The 24,854-nt window shown below is 34.2% G+C and overlaps 1 protein-coding gene across 2 annotated transcripts in view; it reads right to left on the bottom strand.

Annotated features, from left to right (window-relative positions):
- The window catches only part of LOC123679637, a 161,039-nt gene that overhangs the window by 30,691 nt on the left and 105,494 nt on the right, over positions 1-24,854 (bottom strand). For both annotated transcript variants that reach the window (XM_045617025.1, XM_045617033.1), the window contains exons 6-8: positions 8,582-8,811; positions 2,610-2,741; positions 78-197 (exon numbers count right to left, since the gene is read on the bottom strand). In XM_045617025.1, coding sequence (XP_045472981.1) covers positions 78-197; positions 2,610-2,741; positions 8,582-8,811 — 482 coding nt within the window. The remainder of the gene's footprint in view (positions 1-77; positions 198-2,609; positions 2,742-8,581; positions 8,812-24,854) is intronic.

Here is a 24,854-nt window from a genome sequence, read left to right as displayed (position 1 = left end):
TGAAGGATTCTTGCATAAAGCAGAAACTTTAATGGAATTACGAAACTATGTACTCCGAGTCTAACTAATTCACTTACCTTCATACTGTTCTGATTCTGGTCTTTGATGTTCGAGCCATAACGAGAGAAATGATTTTTCATAAATTCCAAGTCCTGTTTTATTTCTTGCAGGAACACTATAGCGTCTTCTCTACTCATCTGAAATGAAATTTTCTCATTACTATCGAAATAATTAAGGAGATCGGGATAAATCACGACGAGAAAACTTCTTTGGAAAAATCGAGGATAAAGCGTTTACGCCACTGAGGAGTGGAAATTATACCGTATGGCTTAGTTTCTGGTCGTAAAGTCACTTTAATGGTGCTCTAAACCCTTAATTCCGTTGGATTTAAATACTGCTGAATTTGCATTTGGATCATAGGTTGAATACAGCGAGTTTAGGTTCCTTAAAATGAACTTGGGTTGATTCAAATTCGTAAAATCAGTTTTATAACTAGTCGACTTGAACTTGAAAATTTCCTCAAGGTTTAGGTATCGGGTGTCACCAAGTTCGTTGCTAAGCTAGAAAAAAATGAATGGCACACTTTCGGTTTCGATTTTTGAGAGAATAAATTTGGTGAAAATCGCCACCTTATAAATTCAACTGGCGTGAAATGAAAAGTTCTCATAACTTCTTTATTATTGGTGCTATCAACATGAAGCGAAAACATCCTACAGCAGATAATTAAAATATTCGGTGGCCGTCAAGGTTTCAGGATTTAACACCGTTTCACGCCAATTACGTAGTAGAGTAGTTCCGTCGTATAGAGTCGAAACTAAGAGAAGTGTCAAGCAATTCTGCATGATTCCTTATAAAGAAGGAAATACAATAAGAATCTACAATTACAGTACGAGACAATCTTTGAAAGAAAATGAAATTTTGAAAAAGAGATTTCATTAACGACAAAATTATTATAACGGGTGTTTTTGTTCGAGGTATATAACTTTAAGTTGGCATTACTGTTCAAGATGGCGACTGATTTAACAGCTGTCAAGTGATTTATTCTCAGTTTGGTTTGGGAATTCATCATGAATAGACTCACGCCTGAACAACGCTTGCAAATACTGCAATTTCATTTCGAAAATAATGGTTCTGTGCGGAATACGTATCGCGCACTCCGTCCATTTTAGCGATGAAGCGTATTTCTGGTTGAATGGCTACGTCAACAAACAAAACTGCCGCATTTGGAGTGAAGCTAATCCTCAAGTGTATGTCGAAACACCGTTACATCCAGAAAAACTGACTGTTTGGTGCGCTTTATGAGCTGGCGGAATCATTGGTCCGTAATTCTTCAAAAACGATGATGGCCAGAATGTTACAGTCAATAGTGATCGGTATACAGCCATGATTACTAACTTTTTCATTCCTGAATTGAACAACCGTGATGTCCAGGAGCTGTGGTTCCAATAGAACGGCGCAACATGTCACACAGCTCGTGCCACAATCGATTTATTGAAAGACACATTTGGTGACCGCCTAATTTCACATTTTGGATCTGTGAATTGGCCTCCAAGATCTTGTGATTTAACACCGCTAGACTACTTTCTGTGGGCCTATGTAAAGTCATTGGTCTATGCGGATAAGCCACAAACCCTTGACCATTTGGAAGACAACATTCGCCGTGTTATTGCCGATATACGTCCACAAATGTTGGAAAAAGTCATCGAAAATTGGACGTCCAGATTGGACTACATCTGAGGCAGCCGTGGCGGTCATATGCCAGAAATCATATTTAAAATGTAATGCCACAAGATTATCTTGTGGATAAATAAAACTCATGTCAATCGAATAATCCATCGTTGTTTTATTGCAATTTAAAGTTCTATAGCTCTAAAAAAACACCCTTTATTGATGAAAAAATATATATAATCCTCTAAACTAAAATTCAACAGAACAGCTTATTTCGATCAGAGAAACACACTTTTTGAAACTGAAATATGAACGTCTTGTGTATCAAAAGGAATATCAAAGTATTTTATGGATTCGGTCCTTACTTGGCGGAAATTCATTATAAATAAAATAAAAACAAAGTAGTCTCCACAAATATTTTATTGCCCATGACAATTGTTTCGCCAATACTGTGGCTTCGTCAAGCTACATTTTTCACTGATACGAAAAAAAGCTTGTAGAAAACTTAACATTGACAAAAAAAATATGAATATTCCAGAGGACATCATAAACTTTACAGGTATATTGGACAATTTCCAAACGGGATTTTCAAACTATTTCGAAAAATTCAATAATGAACAAAAGGATGTAAATTCATCCCCATTATTAAATTTCTTCAGATGGTTTGGAAAACCAGGGTGGTGAATTATCCAATATACCTATAAAATTCATGAAGTCCTATGCCATATTCATATATTTTTTCAATCAATGTTGAGTTTTCTACAAGCTCTGTATTCTCATCAGTCAAAAAATGTAGCCTGACGAAGCTATAGTGTTGGCAAAACAATTGTCGTAGACAATAAAATATTTGTGGAAATCACTTTGTTCTATTTTTATTTTTTATAAATTAAAATGATTGTCATATCATTAGTTTTTATCTATCGAAACTGCTGCATATTTACCACTCCGTCTTGCAGAAACTCCTCTATAACAAGGCTGACACTCTTCTCGTCTCCAGTCCAGAACACGTATTCTGCCATGTCTAGAGGCGAGTATTGCTGGGTTCCGTCAGGCGTGTTGTTGGGACCTTCAACCTGCAAATAGAAAAAGCAGGTTTCACTTGTCAATCGATGCAACCCGTGTGTCGGGATATCTACGAATCCACGATCCATTTTGTATTTACGGATGGACGCTGAATTTTATAGCAGGACTCTCTGAACCATTCCAGTGTTTCGAGTTTTAATATTCGAAAACAATACATATTCTACACGATGATTCTTTATTTAGTTCTATTTTGAAGAGGTTCTTAGTTTATGTAGACTTTACTTTAGGAGCTTTTGACATATTCGTATATGTTGTTAAAAGAAATAATCTCTATTTCCTTTTTTCAACTGTAATTACGTCCTAAGTTCTTCAATATTCTTTCTTTGGATCTCAAACAAAATTTTAATGGAGAGAATAAGAAGCACAAAACCAAATCAAATGGTATATGTATAATGCATAATTCTGATGAATTTTATTCTGTAATAGAAGGGTCAAGTCAAAGGACATTGATTTTTAAGGCCCCATTAGCGAATATCTTGTAGTTGATAATTGAGTTTATGTTCGATTTTCATTTCCTCTTCAGGTAATGCTATTGGCGTTGTCTCGTTGCTATAATGATGTTTAGACATTTGAGTTTCTTTTTCTTTTTGTTCATTACGACTGCAGATGAAATGTAATATACGAGCTTATGCTCAGGTCACAGGACATCGTAACCTTTAGGTATTAAAAATGAAGTTGTAATTTTCGGTAATAGTTTGACGAATAAACAATTTAATTCAATATTCACATCGAAATTGAATAACCTTTAACCTATTTCCACTTTTTCATTATTCGAATAACAATTGTTTCGCTATAAAGAACTTTCTTCAGATTCTATCATACATTTAATAAATGAAATGTTTAAAATGATTTCCAGAAATGAATAATTTACAGAAAGGTATTTTCAAGCATCCAATTGATAACTTCCATTTGGTCATTCAATAATATTCCAATTGTAAAGTGTATATTTATTTCTAGACCTTCTAGGAATCTTGAGTCATAACCTTCAATATCGGTTTAGGAAATTTCAAAATTATAGTGTGCATATGTGCTAATTCAAATCACTTATTAGATTAGAATTCTAATACGTAATAATTCTGGCCACTCATTAGAATTAAAATTGTAATAAGTGATCAGAATATGTAGAATTATTCTCTAGATGCTCATTGATTCTAATCTAAAGAGTTCTTTTCGTTGGTCCAATATTCATCAGGGTAGTCCAAATTTTAGTTCAAGAACTTTAGTGTCGAATAGAACAGCTTTTTTCATGAAAAAAAGTTCATATCAAAAATGTATCCTAACAAGCATCCTTATAGAATTACAGAGTGTCTGACAAATGTTGTTTTTGAAATGTTCAATTGGATTCCATCTGGAAGTCTTGTAACACACGACGTCAATTTTTGTACTCTCATTTCTCACTAATGGAAACATTTCAAAAATTAATTTTTGTAGATTTGAGTGGATAGTGTTAGCTTTATACTCGATTATCTCGAAATGGTATATTCTCTGAAAAATTCAAGAGTTTTTTTTCTTGCAAAGTTCTGTTGATTTCAGAAATGAAATAACTTTCTCGAAAAAAAAAACAGTAGTGTAGATTTTCGATAGTAAAAGGATCATCGCACCCTTATATCTACGCCACTGGATAATATTGATTGAAGACACTTACCGAATTTGAAACATTATATTATCTAGAGCTAATACTTAAAAATCAAAAACAATGAATGTAAAACTACTAGAGTTATAGGCGAAAAACTGATATTTATCCAAACTTCAACACCCTGTATTCCTAAGACGAAGCTTGTTAGGGTATAAGTTTTTATGAACTTTTTTCATGAAAAGAGTTGTTCTATTCGACGCTAAAGTTATTGAACTGAAATCTGGACCACCCTGTATACTTTTGAATATCTCAACTAATTGCGTTCGGTTTACAAAAATTAGCATATGTAGAGTGATCAAATGAAAAAATTGAGTTAAATTACGTTTTTTTGAAAATTTTTTATCAACCCCCCCCCGTTAATTTTCTCATGAATATAATACGCAATCTACGGACACAACGTTTTTTACTGCTTCATGATATTTATAGATCAGCAGCAGCGGAATTCTCTTATCATCTGAACTAGTTTTTTGAGGATTCGGCACAGATTACAACGCAAATTTCATTGTGTAAGAGACAACATAATACCTGACAGATTTAATGGAAATTAAAATGAAATTCAGATTGGTATTCAGGGCCTGGGAGTGACGTCCTTTTGAAAAAAAAAAACAGAGGTGTAGATTTTCGATAGGAAAATGATCATCGCATCCCTATACCTACGCCACTGGATAATGTTGGACGGAGACACTTACCCACTTTGAAACATTACATTATCTAGACTTCAATACCTAAAAATCAAAACAACGAATGTAATAATACTAGAGTCATAAGTAAAAAACTGATTTTTATCCAACCTTCAACTCCCTGTATTTCTAAGACGAAGCTTGTTAGCATATATGAACTTTTTTTATGAAAAGAGTTATTCTATTCGACGCTAAAGTTATTGAACTGAAATCTGGACCACCCTGTATACTTTCAAAAACCCCAACTAATTGCGTTCGGTTTACAAAAATTAGCATGTGTAAAGTGTAGAGTGATCAAAAAATTGAATTAATAGTTATTTATAATACAAGTGCAGAAGGCATTGATATTCTTCCACGAGTTCAAAATTCAAAAACGAGCCACGAAGTGGCGAGTTTTTTAATGAACGAGTGGTAGAATGAGCCTTCTGTACGAGTATTATACATTATTTTCTCTAATTCATTGCATTTTTATTGAAATTAATGAAATATTTCCATAAATATCATTAAGTGACTTTTGCATTGAAAAATGTTCGTTGGCAGAACTGATTTCTTTAAGGCAAATTGATGAATTGACAGATAAAGCCGTGGCGGAAAGTTCGGAGTACCAACATATAATAATAAAATATAACTATGAAAACTGTGCGTTTCTGATATATTCTCGCACGATTTTGTTCTACAAGATGTGGAAGAATGAAAGGAATAATCACAGAATTAGAGAAATTACTTTTCTTTAACACAAAACGGTTTTTACTGCTTCATCATATTCATAGATGAGCAGCAGCGGAATTCTCTTATCATCTGAACTAGTTTTTTGAGGATTCGGCACAGATTATAACGCAAATTTCATTGTGTAAGAGACAACATAATACCTGCCAGATTCAATGGAAATTAAAATGAAATTCAGATTGGTATTCAGGGCTTGTAAGGACCTGAGAGTGACGTCCTTTTGAAATTTGCTAATTGAAATCGCCAGCGATCGTCTGATCGTCCTTGTGCAGAAACTCGATTTCCGACTCCATTTAGAGCAAAAACTTTAGGACGGTCTGTATTTGTGAACTTTGGCAATTGAATGACGTGGGGAATTGAGTTCAACTACTCGAGAGTTACTCGAGTGTATCATCCCAGTTGACTAGTTTAGATCAATTGTATTTGGTTTTGCAACTGTGTGTGGAGTGGATCTCTAGACCCTTCCAACTATTTTCATCAGATTATTTCAACATAAAAACTCTGGAAGAGCAGAGAAGCTTTTGCGTGTCCGTTCACTATTGGTTGATTAATTTCAATGAAGCTAAAGATGGCGTCCTCTTTTGGCTTATAAGAATTGCAGTATTGTATTAAACAATCCCATCTACTCCTATTGAATTATATATTCATCATTCAACTGCTTTTGAGTAATTAATAGCATCTACTAAGAAACAACTTGAGTTATAATAACTCACCATAATAAATTGGAAAAGATGGCTCTGTGCTTCTATAATTCGGTTGGCCGAAATTATTGTTATTGAGGGTAGGAAAATCACTTTGATGATTTGGACGTTCACAGGTAACTTTTGGAGTTTGCAATAAAGTTCTTTTTCTATTATTGAATTTTAATATTTATTGTTATAGCCGTAGATAATAGTAAATTATTCAACGAGCGGTAATGTAGGTCATAACTCACGCAGATGAAGTAATTCATTACCGCTCGTTGAGTAATATACTGTTGTCTACGACTATAAAAATAAATACTTAAATACAAGTTATTATTTGGGTCAACTTATTAATTTGAATAAGTTGATCCTTGTGATTTACCCTAAGTATTTGTTCACACTATTATCTTATCTATGTAAAACATTTTTTTGGTGAATAAACACTGCAGGAAGGTTGAAATGGATCTCACGACGTTGCATGTTGGAAGATTAGTTTGACCTAAAAAACATAAGAAACACAACAAGAATAGAGAAAGAACCCCAACAGATACCTATGAACGTCAAAATTATCGAAGTGACATTTGTCCCCTCAATAACAATAATGGAATTTTCCCTTTCGGCCATCCAGATGGAAGCACAGAGCCTGAGTTATATCAGGGAGTTATTACAACTCACGTTGTTTGTCTCATGTTGTCAAACGCACAATTCTAGCCTCTACTGTGAACAACTTGACCGTTTGAAGCTGGTGATCGAACAAGAGATGTCAGGTTTGGCAAATAAGAGAGGAATTTGGTTTCAACAAAGTCCGGTAGCACACATCTTTAATAAAAAGGCCAAAGCTCCTGACCTCTTACCGAGTGTCCACCACCTATTCCTGTCTATGGCCTAAATTAGGGATCCTAATAGGGATAAGGTCTTTTAAGGGTATAAATATAAAGAAGGGCACAGAATATTTGGCTTGAATTGGACGATTCTAAGCCCGGCCGCATATTGAGGTACGATAGCATGACATGGTGTGGTACCGCAATATCGAAAAAACCTTGAAATCCATTAAATAAACAGCTCTCCATGACTACACCAATAAACTTAAATGGGTTAAACTAGGTATCAAAATATTTTCCACCAGATCTTGCTCTTTCTAAAATAGTTTCAAAATTGTCAACCGCAATTCTTCCTAACATGGACTAAATAACATCTTTGGCCGCTCATTCGAAAAACATGAAAATCACGAAAAACTATCCGGCCAGCACGATATCATACAATTCAGCTCGTGGAGCTGGGCTCTTATGGGTAACCAATGTGTACGATAAATTTATTATTTATAGCTTTCTTATTGCTCTATGATATGAACTCAAATTCATTCTTGGCCGCTCATTCGGAAAATATAAAAATCACGAAAATCCCTTCGGCTGGCATGAAATTCTTCAATTCCAATCTGAAATTGATCCCTAGATGTAGCCTACGTGAACAAAAAATTACTACTCGCTAGATCTTTCATTTCTCTATAAGATGAACATAATTTTATTACGTTTACGCGTCTAGAAATTAAATCAAAATATCGAAAATGACGAAATTGTGTTTGACCGTGGTGGAATGAATGGTCCCGTGGAGCTGGCATGCCGGGAGCTAACCTTACCGAGGTAAGCTCCGGACCTGTCACCAAGTGTTCACCACCTTCTCCTGTCTATGGCAAACAAGCTGGCGGGTGTGAATTAGGCTTCACTAGAGGCCTCCGAAAATTAGTTGGTCGAGTGTTGTCCCAATAGAGATAAGGGACTCTGAGGGTATAAATATAGAGAAGGTCATTATGAGGTTAGATTCCCGGCAACATGTTATCCAACAAAAAAGTGTATATTTGGAATAAATTGGAGGATTCTAAGACTTTTCATACAGCTTTGCAGTAATGCGAAAAATACGAAAATAACTTTTTTCTCCAACATAACATATGTACATATCCAAAAACATATTCCGCACCGACTTTCGATCCATCTCGGCAAAACACGAAATTTCGAAAACAAACCACCTCTAGGGACCTGCTATCACGACCAAATCAAGCGGGAATAAAAAATCGAGTTTTTCCTCGACGCTGGTTCAAGGATAATTACATTATCTGGGGTATCCCTCGGAGATTCCAGATTCGGGGATTGTCTCTTTCTCTCCGCGAGCATGGAATGTTCAGCCGGCAGTCGTTGCAACGTTACGTGATGTAAACCTTCTGAGGGAACCTCCACCTCCGTCCTGACCCTCGCTCGAGGTTGTCCCCCTTTGTCTGGTGCTTCGGGATCGGTGTCCATTCTCTGGAATAGTTTCGCCATCAGCTGGCCGTTTTGTTGCACTGTAAACAGAGGAGAAATATCTTAGTTTGGTTTTATCGAACTCAGCCACAATTGCAAGGTCGTAATAAAAACAATTCATTCATATTTTGGTTGAATTGTTCGATGGGATATACAGGGTGTATTGTGAGTGGTTGGAAATAGCCTAGTGGTGAATCTGAGTCATCCTAGCCTTTTAGGAAAGTAGTTTGTCGTGAATTCTAAGACGGTTAGTTCGGATATACATAGTTAATCATGAAATTTGGCCAAAAGAACTGAGACTTAATTTTATTTTATTTTATTTTTTATTTATTTATTTTTTCATTTATTCAAATGGAGTACATGACACGACAAACCCAAAAATATGTACTCACTAATAGTAGCATTGGTGTTTTAAGATTGAAAAATACAAAGAGGGCGAAAAATTATAACAATGCATTCGCAATATACATCGATAACTGAAGGGAGAAAAAAAAAACAATTCTACATATTACAAAGAGAAATGTTATTAATAAGGAATCGCTTCAAAATTCCAAAAAACAACCCGAACGATTGTGAAAAAGGATCCACATTTACAAGACTGGATATCGAATTGAATGACCTGAGGCATCTAATCAGAGGTGAATTCAAGTGATAATTTGTGGAACTTTGACTTATATGAAATAAATAGTATATTGTGCAACAAGTGGGGAAAGTACAACTTTTCTCGCGAGTGTGGAAGTTTATGGCACAAGCTGAAAGGCGAGTGCCGCAAACACACGAGCAAGAAAAGGACTTTCTCCACATGTTGCACACTATAATTTTCCTACAACTGCACAAATTTCAATAATTCAAGTAATGGACTTGATTCAAATCAAAATGACCTTCGTTGTCAGTATGCGCAATACATAGTTTTGCAATTGAGTAAACAATGCAGAAAACGCTACTTTTCATAGCAGTTGTAGGAAAAAATTATTTCGCGTGTATTATGATGGGACGTTGAAGGTGAGCATATCTACAAGCTCGCTATAGTCAGTGACATTTAAAATTTTGTATATGAACTTCACATCTCTTATCATTCGTTTATCTGTAAGGCTTAACAATTTCAAATTCTTCATAATTTTTACCTTGTAATTAATGCTATTTAGATGAAATTTTCTATTTATATGCCTAATGAGCTTATTCTAAACATTTTCCAACCGATTGATATAAACATTAAAGCACGGGTTCCAAATAACTGATCCAAAAGTTAGAATACTTTGCATATATGTTATATACAGAGCTCGGATAGACTGGCATTGACAAACTCTTATTATGAAGCCTAGCATCTTTTTGGAAATGTAATTGATGTGGTGATCGAAAATGAGCTTAGAGTAATATAGAAGCCCAAATCTTTTATCACAAAGACTCTATTCAACTTATTGTGGTTTATCTCATACTGAATTTTTCGTATTTTGCAGAATGGCCTTTTGAACAAGAAAGTCTATGGACCCAACTCAATCATATAGTTTTCGAGATACAGGCTGTCGGAGTTGCTAAATGACATTTCTCTCAAGTAACATTTCTGGTAGGAAAACATCTCGAATAAAACACTTTTGCGCGACGTATATTGCTCACCCAAAAGCAAACAATTTTCGACTAGTTTTTTTTAAAAATGATCAGAAATTAAATGACAGTTATTTTATTTTCACTTTTTTTCATTCTAAAACCCTCAGCACCTACTGAGTATTGTAATACGTTGCGTAGAATATTAATTAAAATTATTATACATAATCAAACGATGAATTCTTTTAGAACTGGAAATAAATTCTGTTCAAATAAACAGATAGTTTTCTATGGGTGGACCAGATTTTAGTGCAATTACTTTGCCGTCAGATAAATCAACTATTTTCATGAAAAAAAGTTTATATAATCATAGGCCCTTACAAGCTTTACTTTCGAGATACAGGCTGTTTTTTTATATCTATGGTATTATTATATTCATTGTTTTAATTTTTAGGTTAGGTAAGGTCGGATAGATTGAGGTATTGAAGTTAGGATAATGTAATATTTCTTCTGCCAAAATTATCCTGTGGCGTAAATATGGGGTATGATGATCCTTTTCCTATTGAAAATCTAAACCTCTCTTTTATTCGACAAAATTATTTCATTCCTGATATCAACAGAGCTTCACATGAAAAGAGGCCCTTGAAGTGTTTTCATGTCCCATTTTCTAAATTATAGAGTACAAAGCAAATACTAACCACGAAAATTTACAAAATTAAATTTTCTGATGAGCGTTTAATGAGTGTACAAAAAATGACGTTGTGTATTATGACGCTTTCAGATGAAATAAAATGGAACATTTCGAAAAAAACATTTGTCAGACACTCAAACAATAAAATTATTGTGAAAATTTTTTTGTGTTTGAATGTCACTTAATTTTTTTTTAAATGTTCAATTGAATGCTATCTGAAAGCGTTCTGATACACGACGTCAATTTTAGTACTTTCATTTATCACTAATGGAACATTTCAAAAATTATTTTTGTAGATTTTCGTGGATAGTGTATGTTTGTACACAATTATCTCGAAGATGATACATTCTTTGAATAAAATTCAAGTGCCCTTTTTAATGAAGGTCTGTTGATTTCAGAAAAGAAATATTTTCATCGGAAAAATGACAGTAGTGTATATTTTCAGTAGTAAAAGGATCAGCGTACCCCTATATCTACACCACTAACACCACTAGATAATTTTGACAATTGACACTTACCTTATTCGAAACATTACATTATCTAGACTTCAATACCTAAAAATTCAAACAATGAATTCAATTATACTACAGTTATAAGGAACAAACAATTTTTTTTTCAAACTTCAACAACCTGTATCGAAGTTTTGTAAGATAATATGTTTATATGAACTTTTTTCATGAAAATAGTTGTTGTATTCGACCCCAACGTTAATGCTCTAAAATCTAGACCACTCTGTATATAGAAAAATAAATTTATGTAGTGACAATAAGTCGATTTAATCAACCGAAAATGTAATAATAGAAATGACTAATTAATGAAACGAAAGTTTCGGAAACGAGTGCCCAAAAATATTACATGGCTCTACTGCAGATTACATACTTTAATAAAATTTAAAATTTCATACTATGATAGTTTCGTATTGATTGAATATCAATAATCATTCATGTAGACTTCAAAAAAGTTACTTCAATACGACATTCTGCGTGCTTTCACTCTCACCCAAACTTTGTGTATTCATCCGTAATAAACGCATTCAAAACACAAAAAATTTCGAATAGGATCTGAGAGCTTCTTCGATATGCTTGCTCATTGCGGAAATATATTCACCATAGCCAGAAAGATCCCTTTGATCCATCCTGAATCGCAAATTGAGAGCATTTATTTCCTCAGCATATAAAGGCTTTCAGAGGTTATTAGGTCGGTTCGTTTGAGAGGATCCAAAGAATCGGAAAATTCGATATTATGTTTAACTTGCATGTTATTGGAATTGGAGATATGAGGAGGATTTCATTGAGTTCCTCTGGATCCTTCCCATTGGGCGTACAACTTTTTATGCTCGATTTTACCGGTTTATGTATACCTGTAATGGATATTTTGTAGGCAGGGTGTATTTTTGGGTAAACGTGAATGGAATGATGCGAGGAAATTTGATAAAGATTTTATAAACTCGCTTATATAACAAGCTTTACACCCGGTCGTTATAATTTATTCAACGTTTTATTTTTGGTAATTTTTTGCGAAAACAGAATTGTTTTCTCGCAGAAACCGATATATTGGAATGAGAGCTATCTAGTAGATACATATAAAGTGTTTGTGAATAAGTTTGAAAAACTTGATGATAAAATAATTAAAGTTTGCTTTATTACATTTTTTTGCAAATGCCTCTTACGAGGTGTTAAAATTTTTCCTAGAAATTGGCTATTTATTTTTTGCTCTGAAATCGGTCGAAATAAAATTGAATGTAATTTGGTGATTTTTCAAAAGGTAGTTCTTGAGCATTTATTGATGTGGATTTTTTTGTTAATCATTGGCACGCATACGGGTAAAGAAATAGTACTCCACCGAGAGTCAACATAGAAGAGTCTGGAATGATCACGTTGACAGAATAACTAGAGGAATAGTAGTAAAAATCGCTAGAGAAGGTGTACCACGGACATGACGCCCCTTAGGAAGACCTCCAAAGAAATGGAAAAATTCGTGGTCTTCAATATCTCAAGACAACTGCAGAATACAGGCCTGTAGCCTACAATACTTGGAAGAAGAAAATTCATTTTGGCAAAATATAATTATTAATTTATTTATTGCTATTACATAATATTCCTTATTGTTGAACTAGTGTAAGTAAGCTTTATTTTTTATACATTTTAAACAGGGTGATTTATTATCTCATAGAAATATTTTGCCATATGAAAAGTCATGTAATTTTATGGAAAAAAACATTATGGGAACATAAGTACGATTTCAAATATTTAAGCAAATAAATGTCATTCAAAATTACCTAATTGATATCATTTAACAATAGCAGACATTGTCAATAGGCGAAATAACGGAATGATATTATGCCAAATTGTATTATGACGGGAGATTTTTTTTTCTCTATGATATTTCGATATCTCAGAATCTATTACTCAGATCTCATCGGAATTTTATGTGACAGTCAAGAACTCAGCCAGTTCAACGATAAATTTAAAATTCCTGAAATTGTTTATTCCATGTTAAATGTCGATTTGTATATATATTTCAAAAAAATAACAAGAGAGAAATCTATGACTACCTTCAGTAATGGTTTTTCTCTATGAATCCTCACTAGAGTAACTGGTACGTTTAGTTAGTCTGTAGTTTCTAGCTTGCAGTTTTGATGGAGTAATTATACACGTGGTGAGTTTGCAAATTTAATAATTTTCGTTGAACTATAAGGCACTGATGAAGAAAAATTGTATTATTAAATACAAAAATTGCGAAACGTACGTCTGTCTTTATGTTGATGTAGTTGTTCAATTAGTTAACCGTTTACTTAATTGATACATTTTTAGTAAATTTGAATTTTCTTTTGGTTGATTATTAAATTGTAATTTTTAGAATTGGAATATATTCCAAGACAAAAATAAACTAAATATATCATATAGATATATTATTGTGAAGGATTAGACACAATAGTTGTCAAATTATTTGATTTATATCAAAATTATTATGAATATGGATTGACACTGATTTTAAGTCAATGGTTTTCATATTCTGAGTTACATCATCTAATACCAAGAGACCGTTTTTATAAGCTGACTGCCAAATGAAATTTATCTGATGAATTTAAGGTGTTTGATATTTTTCTTCTATTTCGACATCAACACCCGTAGACTTCGATGTTCCAATATATGAATATTTTCGACAGATAATGAAGTGATTGGATTGTGTGTCTTATGGTGAATTACTGGTTCGTGATCTTCTTATTTCACACTAATTGTAAGAAAAATGTTTGAAACACTGAATCAATTCTAATATTTCGCACAATATGTAGGCACATGTCGTTACCTTGGTGCATACTGCTCTACCTCAAATTAATCCACAATCTCACTCGAAAGATTCTGAAATTGCGCATTTTACAAGAGTAAGAGAGGATAACATTGCAGAAGAAAAACCGTAAATCCTGAAAGAATTCTGTCTCCTCTTTTTATCCAAAGCAGATGGCTTCAAACTCTTAAATTTTCTACAAATTGCCAGAGCAGGCGCTCATTGAGTTAATGAAACCCCATAATGTCATTTTCGACCATTTGAACCATAAATTTCACAGCACTTTGCAGAGTCGTAACCCTGATATGAATTAAAGAAGGGATTCTTTTTCGTTTTCTAGTTGCAGGCATGAGTTACAAGAGGTTCTTTTATCTTCTACGTTTGGAGAATGTACTCAAAGTTATTTATATTCGTCATAAAGTTGGGGATGAATCATAAACCCACCTTCTGGCAGTCTGAAATATAATTTTAGAATGTGGATAATAAAAAATGAGCGCTCTTTCATTCATTTGCCAATTGCAACTTTAGAGACCACATAACAGCATATGGGAATATATGGGGTTTCCAGTGAGCAATTGGCGAATGAATGAATGAGCGCTCAAAAGCTCTTAATGCTTCCCTCATTTTTTTCCATAATCTTCTTGGACAATTTTCTATGATTATCACAACGGAATTTTCGAGAGGCTTCTCCATTTACATGACAAATTTCAACTCGGTTGGATCTGTTGGCAGTAGGGCTGGGAATCATGAATGAATGATTTTAATATTTAAATATTCATTCGAATAAATGAATTATTCGAATATTCATGAATATTCACTGAATAGTGGAATATTCAGTGAATAGTTGAATATTCAATGAATAGTTTTTTATTCATGAATAGTTGTGTATTCAGTGAGGAGTTGAGCATGGTATTTAGTGAATAGTTAAATATGCAGTGAATAGTGGATTATCTTTCCATTATTTTAAATCTGAGGACCCAAAAGGTACACACATCACCTAAAGTAACATCCTCCTTATTGAAACTCAATCAGAAAAACAAAGTTTGTTGAATTTTTCGTAGAACTGTGTATTTTTGAAGGATTTAATATTCCGTTTGATCATTCTCTTTGTCAATAAAATTTTGTGATAATGATTGAATTATCGGCATGATCATTGAAGGTGTAGGTTGAGATTCTAAAGATGATAAACTCCATGAGAGAGAATTCGTAGCAGGTTATATATATTGATAGATTGCCTTTTGAGTTCTGGAGTTCTGTTTTTGGTCTGGCTTGTTATGTTGAAAAATCATTAGTGGTGTTGAATGTGGTCCGGAAAGGTAAAGTTGGCTGAGTATTTTCTATTACTTTCAAACTTTAAAATGTTCTCTTCATTAATATGTATAAAGCCTTAATAATGATAATTAATAATATTAATTTATTGTGGTGATTTCAATTCTCATTAATCAATCTTGTTTATAATGGAAATTATAACATTTATTACTCCTTTTTGGTTCTTTTCTTTCTTGTTTTCAGATATAATTATAATATTTACGTAGTCAACTTATGTTGAAAAAGAAAAATGAGAGGATCCATTTGGATGAAGAAGAAGAAGAATTAATATGAATATGGTTTGGGACCATCTTCGGCTCAAAATTCCGAGAAATACAGACATCGTGGCGAAATGATATAGAACTCTGTTCGCGAAAAGAGCGTTCAATAAGTGGATGAATAAAGACAAGCAAACCATCAAAGGGCCATTCAGCGAAATGGAGAAAAAAGGCCCCCTCCGAAAATGAAGCCGTCACGTAACAACATCATTCAATTACCCCAATCTTCCCCAACAAAACACTACTCTAGGAGAAGCGATACAATTTTTCATCCGCAAACACTAACCCCACAAATTTCATCTTGATAGGTATCATTTATTTGACAGGATCAATCACACGGTTCTTCTTCCAGCAGTGCCTAGCTTTTCCGGAACATTTCACAGGCATCGACCGTTGATACTTCAAATGCAGAGGGAGGGGAACGATTGGGATTTTCTGGATTTTGGAACAAGAACGAACCACTGGATTTGGCTGTGGATTCATTTGTTTTCTTGGGGTGATTTATTGTAAGTGGTTGCAGCAGTGATTATTGTGCTTCTTTTCCTGCAGTTGTTCGTGTAGATAATGAACAATGCTATCAGATATACGAAGATATATTCTCATTGTATTGAGATACACTCAACTCTAAGGATGTGAATTTAGTGCCATTGTCAATTTATATGTTTTTTAAATATTTTACAGGCCTGAAAGAGGGCAATGCCCGAAACGTTACCTATCAAAAGACAGTTCTATCGTAAACAATAAATAAATTCAGTAACAACCCTGAAATCAAATTTCACCTGACAATAAAAAGTAACAGGGTAAATAATTAAATAAGTAAAAAAAAATATTGTCAATTTATATATTTTACATTCGGTTAATCGTCAAAAATATTGACGTTATTTCAGAGAGTTGAAGTTTTTTGTACTAATTAATATATGTCTATAAATCTTTGGCCAATTGAGTTAATTGGAGACCACATATCACCATACAGGGTGTAATTAAGTCGGCACCATTGCCAACTCTGTTATTATTGATGCTACGATGTCGGTTAAATGGGCAAACTCGTAGTATTTTTAGTGGCCTTCTCGATACCGAAAACAAAAAATGACAGTCGCGTTGTTATAATATTTCATTCAATGTTATTTTTTTCCCCCCCTTTATTTTTTCATCCATTTCGATTCGTTATAACATTCTCAACAACAAAGCTTATCTCACCTGTCTTCCTAAAGTAGAAAATGAACTACTTATTTTGGAATATTTATTTCTTTCACTAGTACAAAAAATTTATTTGTTTCGGCGAATAACACCTCATGATTGTCCAAACACCCATTTTTTGTACTTATACGAATGACAATATTTCGTTACTAACAGCAAAATAAAACAGTAAAAAGAAAAAATTGCGCTGGGATGTGAACTCGTGATCAACATGTCGCACCACTCAATTGACACCACTAAACTATTTGGTATTAATATACAAAACGATAATTTCCATCTTAAAGCCATTTCGCTAGCCCCATTCATTTTGTGAATCAATAGTGTCAATAGAATAGATTTTATCCAATCCGTTTGTTAAAAATGTTTCCTATTAATACAACTGCCTTATTTTCACCTTTACGATAAAAAGTCAGATGAGTTTTGTTGTTGAGATTGTTATAACGAATCGAAATACATGAAAAAAATATAGGGTGTTCCATTGAAAAGAATATCATTTTATGAAATATTATGACAACGCGACTGTCAATTTTTTGTTTGTTTTCTGCGTCGAGAAGGTCACTAAAAATGCTACTAGTTTGCCCATTCAACCGACATCGTAGCATCAATAGTAACGGAGGTGGCAATGGTGCCCATTTAATTTAGAACACCCTGTATACTATTCGATCGTCTTAAAAAGTGCAATTGGGGCAGTGCAAAAAAATTTCTTGACTTGACGTCATCACCTTCCTATTTTTATATAATTTTGGTGACACGGTCAATACCAAATTTTACATAAAATTTAAAATTGTTATTTTTAATTCATTTGCGGAATTTCTGATCTGATTTATTATGACGCTTCTCTATCATCAGTTATTTTATCTAAAGAAGAAATTTTGATTGTACGATCCTGAAATCCGACCTGAATACTTAAAGTATCACCTTTCTATTTTTATATAATTCTTTTAATGCGATCAATATGAAATTATGCATGTGGTATCCAAATTTCCAACAAATCCCAAGTGAATAATACGCTACTGACGTTACGAAACGCGAATGAACCTAAAACCATGCAGTTTTATTGATGCAGGGAGTGAGGGGAAGAAAGTACTTGAGACATGAAACTCAGACTGGAGAGTACGATACAAAGGACCGAGGGTGGTATTCGACGTTAGAGATTAGACGGATATAGTTGAACAAGTTAGATATTAAACGGATAAAATAATTCGACGATAGGGAATAGAAAGATCTAGTCGAATAATTAGACGAAATATACGAATAACGTTAAGACAAAACTTCGATAGACGAAAGTTCAGTGGCTGTATATGTATAATTGACATTGAGTATTGTACAGAGTGTGAATAAACTATGGTTAAGTAATCCGGTGGTCTTTATATTACCCCTAGACAACAGATAAGCCCTACATGCTTGAAAGACATTTCTCATTCAATAAATTGAATTTTTTATGGTTCTGTTAGTATCACCAAATTAAAATTCTGGAAGAAACTTGGAATTATTGTTTTTATTCACATCAAAAATCTAACGTCCCTCGGTTTTGTGATACTTTAATATTGGTTACCTTTTTCAATTTTTATTATTATATTCTTCTCAAATTTTTCTTTGGTTCCGGTTTTAGTTCATTGAAATTGAACTTTTGAGGTTTTTTTCGAACAAAAAATTAAATGAAATAAGTCAAAGTCAATAAGTCACGAGAGCGGCATACCATTTTCAAAATAGTGAAGGTTGAGTGACGATACATTTATTGCTGATTGAGAGATTGCTGAGAGAGGTTATTATGAGAAAAAATAATTTGCAATCAAAGCAATGACTTTATTACTGTTATTTAGACTATGCTCCATCGACAACAATGGTAAAAAGGTACTCCAGGAAATGGCTCTAATAAATAAGTCATTAGGAATTTTTTCTCCAGAAAAGGTATTGAAAATTGAGGGAAGCTTTGTTGTAGAATTTTTAGGGAAAAATGTGCGTGTAATGAGGTCTCCAGACACATTTTATTTTTGGAATACATCTTTGAAATGTTGTCCTCGGATTTTGTCGATCTAACTAGAACATTTCCGAAAAAAGTTGAAAGAATACCTTTTAGATAGGTATAATTTTTTAATGTCAATAATGTCACTCAGTTTCTTTCAAAATGCCATCATTTCCAAAAAGAGATGTTCGACTGTGCAATGTCGGTCTTATGGTTCTTCCTCTGTTTTTGCTCAGCATCCATCACAATTAACTTATATCAACGTTGAATGTTGGGGAGTAGTATAAACAATGACTTTTTTCGGTCACCCCTACATAAACGAAGCCCTTATGCCATTAATTTCGTGAAGACAACTACTATTTCAGTGTTATCCATCTTTGTCACTTTTTCCCATTCTCTTTTATTTTTTCGTGTTGTTTCATTTTCAGGCACTTGAATGCTGACAAATGTTGCCCGAAGGGTGAGTTCCCTCTGATTCTGCTTTTGATATAAATATTTGAGCTTTGAAATTGAGAGAATAGATTTTTCTTGCTGAAAGTATAGTATGATTAGTATGAACATTTAACAGCGCTTTCGCCATTTTGCAACTTTGAAAACGATTCCGCCATTTTGCAACCACACCAAGATAAGACAATAAGTCTCATCTTGATAAGTTTTTCACCTGTTAAGTTCAAATTATTCCTTGTTTTTTAGTGATATAGTTCAGTTCTGACCTAATTGAATATATATGATCATTCCTTAAACTTCGTTAATAACTTGTAATGTACTTCCTGAACTAATAATTTAGTTTGGTTCTCGAAACAATGTTACCAACCCTTCTGTGTTACATTATACGATGCAGAGTATTAGTGCGACAATGTAACGATAAGGTCTAGCCAAATTCGCTTATTTATTATTCAAGCGCTATATGCTTTCTCAAGAGTCTATTGGAGAGCCTCTAATGTGAATCTCCAGCTTTATGGTTGACATTTCAACCGCAGTCATTACAGGACTCATAACGGCAAATGGTTTACGACGCGTTACTACAAGGTTCATTGATTCAATTCAGGAAATCGTTATCAGAAAGGTCCGGACAATAAATGTCACCATAATAAATGTTTGTTATTTCTCATTGGATTGGAAGTATGTGAACGCCATCGTTTAACAGGATGATATCATCAGTTTTTACTACAATGGTGACTTGAAAACAATCATAATATTAATTCGTTCGATCATAGTAAATGGAATGAGGTTAGTTGAATTTTTCGGAGTGAAATTTGTAGTAGATTACAGGACGAGACGTTATCCATCTAAATTTTGTCTGTCCTTCCGTGATCAAAATAACATTCAAAAGCTATAAAATTGAAATTTTCAGTGCAGATTCAAATCTCGAATACCGAGGTTCAGTTCGTTGATTGGCAATATCCGACAAGAGGTTCTCTGAATATAGCCTTTGAAAATTCTAGTTTCCTGGTAATTTCACAAATACAATTTGGTCGAGATGAACATTTGCAATTGGATGTAATATAACCTTCCTTTTTAACTCTACTGTGGCTGCTGGCTAGCTCTGGAGAGATCTAATAGGTCGCAACGATTCTATTAGGCCAATTGAAAAGTCCCTTGTCTAATGCACAGATGGCTAGTATTGAATCCATATGAATTTCAGTTAGTACCAACCTTCAAATGATCCGTGTCAAAATTTGAGAGCAGTGAGATCATTAGTTTGTTATATATTGCGTTGTGATTGTAGGCTGTAGCTTCTTTTGTTATTTGAAAAAAAAAGGATTTCGTGTGCTGATAAAATATTGCTTTTTGAAGGAAAAAAATAAAGTTGAAGCAAAATATTGGCTCGATGAAGAGTTTCCGGAATCTGCACCAGGAAAATCAACCATCATTGATTGGTATGCTAAGTTCAAACGTGGTGAAATGAGCACCGAAGACGGCGAACGCAGTGGACGCCGAAAAGAGGCTGTCACCGACGAAAAAATAAAAAAAAATCAAGAAATTATTTTGAATGACCGTAGAGTGAAGTTGATCTAGATAGAAAGAAAGCAACAACGTATTGTTGATGATTCTGAGCAGTATTTGAAGCAATAACCTGAATTTTTGCGTCAATATGTAACAAAGGATGAAACATGGCTCCGGCATTTCACTCCGGAGTCCAAACGACAGTCAGCTGGCGAGAAAAAACACAACAGTCAGCTGGCAAAGTTTTGGCATTAGTATTCTGGGATGCGCAAGGTATAACATTCATTGATTATGTCCAAAAGGGCCAGACTATTATAGTGCGTTATTGAATCGTTTAAAGGATGAAATCGTTGAAAAACGGCCCCATTATTGAAGAAAAAAAGTTCTGTTTCATCAAGACAATGCGCTGTGTCACAAATCAATGAAAACAATGGCGAAATTGCAAGAATGCGCTTCAAATTGCTTCTGCATCCAACATATTCGCCAGAATGAAGAAGTAATCGCTGAAACTGAGATCTATTTTGAAGCGAATGACAAATCGTACTACAAAAATGGAATCGAAAAGTTGGAAGATCGCTGTATCGCCCTCGAAGGCAATTATGTTGAATGATAAAATCGAATTTTGCCACAAAAATGAGTTTTACTATGGTAGATCTGGGACTTTTCAATTGGCATGTTATTTAAGAACAACGACTACGTCAGGGAGTGAGATGGGTGAATCGGAACCTGAAAAAATACAAGGGTGAAGGGAACATAAGAGTGAATCACAATCACTCAAATTCTCTCTTTCTCTCTCTCCGAATGTAAGGAGCTCTGCTGAATAACTGAGAATGTAGAAGGGAAATAATATGGTTCTTTACTGTGGTAACTTCTGTAGATTACATTACATTTCAAATATGATTTCTGGCATATGACCGCCACGGCTGGCACGGATGTAGTCCAATCTGAACGTCCAATTTTCGATGACTTTTTCCAACATTTGTGGCCGTATGTTGTCTTCCAAATGGTCAAGGGTTTGTGGCTTATCCGCATAGACCAATGACTTTACATAGCCCCACAGAACATAGTCTAGCGGTGTTAAATCACAAGATCTTGGAGACCAATTCACAATTCAGTGAAATTAGGCATTCACCAAATGTGTCTTTCAATGAATCGATTGTGGCACGAGCTGTGTGACATGTTGCGCCGTCTTGTTGGAACCACAGCTCCTGGACATTATGGTTGTTCAATTCAGGAATGAAAAAGTTAGTTATCATAGCTCTATACCGATCACCATTGACTGTAACGTTCTGGCCATCATCGTTTTTGAAGAAGTACGGACCAAAGATTCCACCAGCCCATAAAGCGCACCAAACAGTCAGTTTTTCTGGATGTAATGGTATTTCGACATACACTTGAGGATTAGCTTCACTCCAAATGCGGCAGTTCTGTTTGTTGACGTAGCCATTCAACCAGAAGTGCGCTTCATCGCTAATGGACGTAGTGCGCGATTATTATTCCGCACAGAACCATTATTTTCGAAATAAAATTGCACTATTTGCAAGCGTTGTTCAGGCGTGAGTCTATTCATGATTAATGGCCAAACCAAACTGAGATTGAATCACTTGACAGCTGTTAAATCGGTCGCCATCTTGAACAGAAATGCCAACTTAAAGTTATATACCTCGAAAAAAAACACCCGATATATCTACCTATACTCTGTTCTATGGTCTCCAAAGGCGTTATTGGCGTACGATTGAAAAAGCCCTTAAAAGCTCTCAACTTCACGTCTGTGCTTTTCTCATTTTTCATATGCATTTGACGTATTGTTGTTTTCGTAGTTAGATTGAAAAGAGAACAGATATCAGGAATATTTCATGAAATGGAACGCACGCCTTTCTGAGAATTACCCCATCAGTATAGATAATATATACAGTCAATACCAAATATCCGTCAAAGATGATATGAATGACACATTTCCATAAGAAAAGATTCGAAATGCGAGAAAGGTAGGTAAATGTGATTCTATATCTCTCATATTACGAAGGCAAAGATGATGTGTAACGGTGTAACCATCTGAATTATTCACTTTGAGTGTACGTGCTGAGATATGGAATTGTATTTTTGTCATAATGTGCCTTTGGGATCTTCGCTACTCTGTGTATCTGATGCGTTCTGCCAGATGCAAAAACGAGACGCAATGTAGTATACTCTCCCTCCTTTTAACTGACAAGAGAAGACAGTTGTTGTTATTGTCTTTATCCTGCAAAACTCAACCATGATTGTTGATTGGACGAGTAAGGAAAATGGGAAGGACTTACATATCGAGTGTTTTTTTCAGAGTGATAGAAATTTAAACTGAAATAAAACACATTCGAAAGAAGATCGAAGCCAAATTTTTTTTTTATTTGGAAGATAATTTTATGACATTTATGTTTCGAAAATGATTTCCGGCATATGACCAACACGACTAGCTCTGAGGAACCGCATTCGAGCAGACCAATTTTGGACCACTTTTTCAAGTAATTTAGGCCTTATTTCAGCAATAACACGAGTAATGTTGGCTTCCAAAGTGTCTGTTCTTCCTGGTTTATCGAAAAAAACCAATGACTTGAACCCTAAAGAAAATAATGAAGTGGAGTTATGTCGCATGATCTTGGAGGCCATTTAATTGGACCATTTCTCGAAATAATCTCATTGCCAAATCTTTTTTTCAATAAATCAATTGTTACGATAATATGGTCAAGTGGCTTTAGTTCTTGGACCAGTTAGATCTTGTGAGGGTGGAGACCAAGATCTTCACGCAAAATTTTCCATGTGGTGGATGCACATAACTTGTGAACGTCGACGAATAGAAAAATCTAAATCTTCATTTACACTATCAATTACAGCAGCGATATTTTATTCTGTACGTACAGTTCTTCGTCTTGTTGTTGGATCGAGTAGAGAAAATATTGTCCGAAATCTATCGATAGTTAGAGGAATAAGCTGCTCTGATGGACGATTATGTAAACCGAAAATTTCACGAAGTGCTCTATAAGTTTGGCGAATAGAACACTGATTTTGAAAAATAAATTTGAACAATTTGTAAACGTTGTTTGTAAACGTTGTCTCCATGATAATTTGTTAATGCTTACTGAACACAAATGTTGAAACAACATGGCTTCTACCTTCTATCAAATCACAGCTATTCCTATAGAAAGTTCTATCACTCTAAAAAAAACACCCGAAACATGATAGGAATAAAAAATAATGAGATTAATTGTGAGATTAAACAAAATTGTGAAGGAATAAACCGCATTGATTCAAGAGAATTGGCCAATATCGAGAGAACTCAGACTTAAAATTTCTAGCTAATTTAATTCGCACTGACATCCTCATTTCCGGTGATAGCGCATTCATATTGGAAGAATTGACAATTCAGGTGGTATTTTGAAAACTTTTGACATCAAATTTTGACTAGGTAATGGTTCAGAATGATAGCCAACGTTTGCTGAAATTAAGTCTTCAAACCACAGGAATGAAAACTGCTGGTATTCAACGAAAAAAAAATAATAAAATCCGTCCATAACATCATTGCGAAATAACTCTTATCTTGATGGAACATACACATGAAACTTGCTGTATACTTCAACGTTATCCGATATGATTTGAATATTCAAATCGTATAGGATAACGCCCGACTCTATTTTAAATACAAACAGCTTGCATATTTACACAACCGAAATTTCTATATATAGTATCGGCAATGATACGTCTGGATATTGTAGACATCCAATGCCAGGAACAGAGATCTCATTAGTTAAATAAAGTTAGTAGATTCGTTCATTTGAACAATTCCCTTTCAAATATCGCTTTGAGGGAAGAGGAGAACAAGTATGCTTGTTC

This window comes from Harmonia axyridis, chromosome 1 (genome assembly GCF_914767665.1).
Source record: "Harmonia axyridis chromosome 1, icHarAxyr1.1, whole genome shotgun sequence".
NCBI classification, from domain to species: domain Eukaryota; kingdom Metazoa; phylum Arthropoda; class Insecta; order Coleoptera; family Coccinellidae; genus Harmonia; species Harmonia axyridis.
This window is presented reverse-complemented; position numbering and strand designations above follow the sequence as displayed.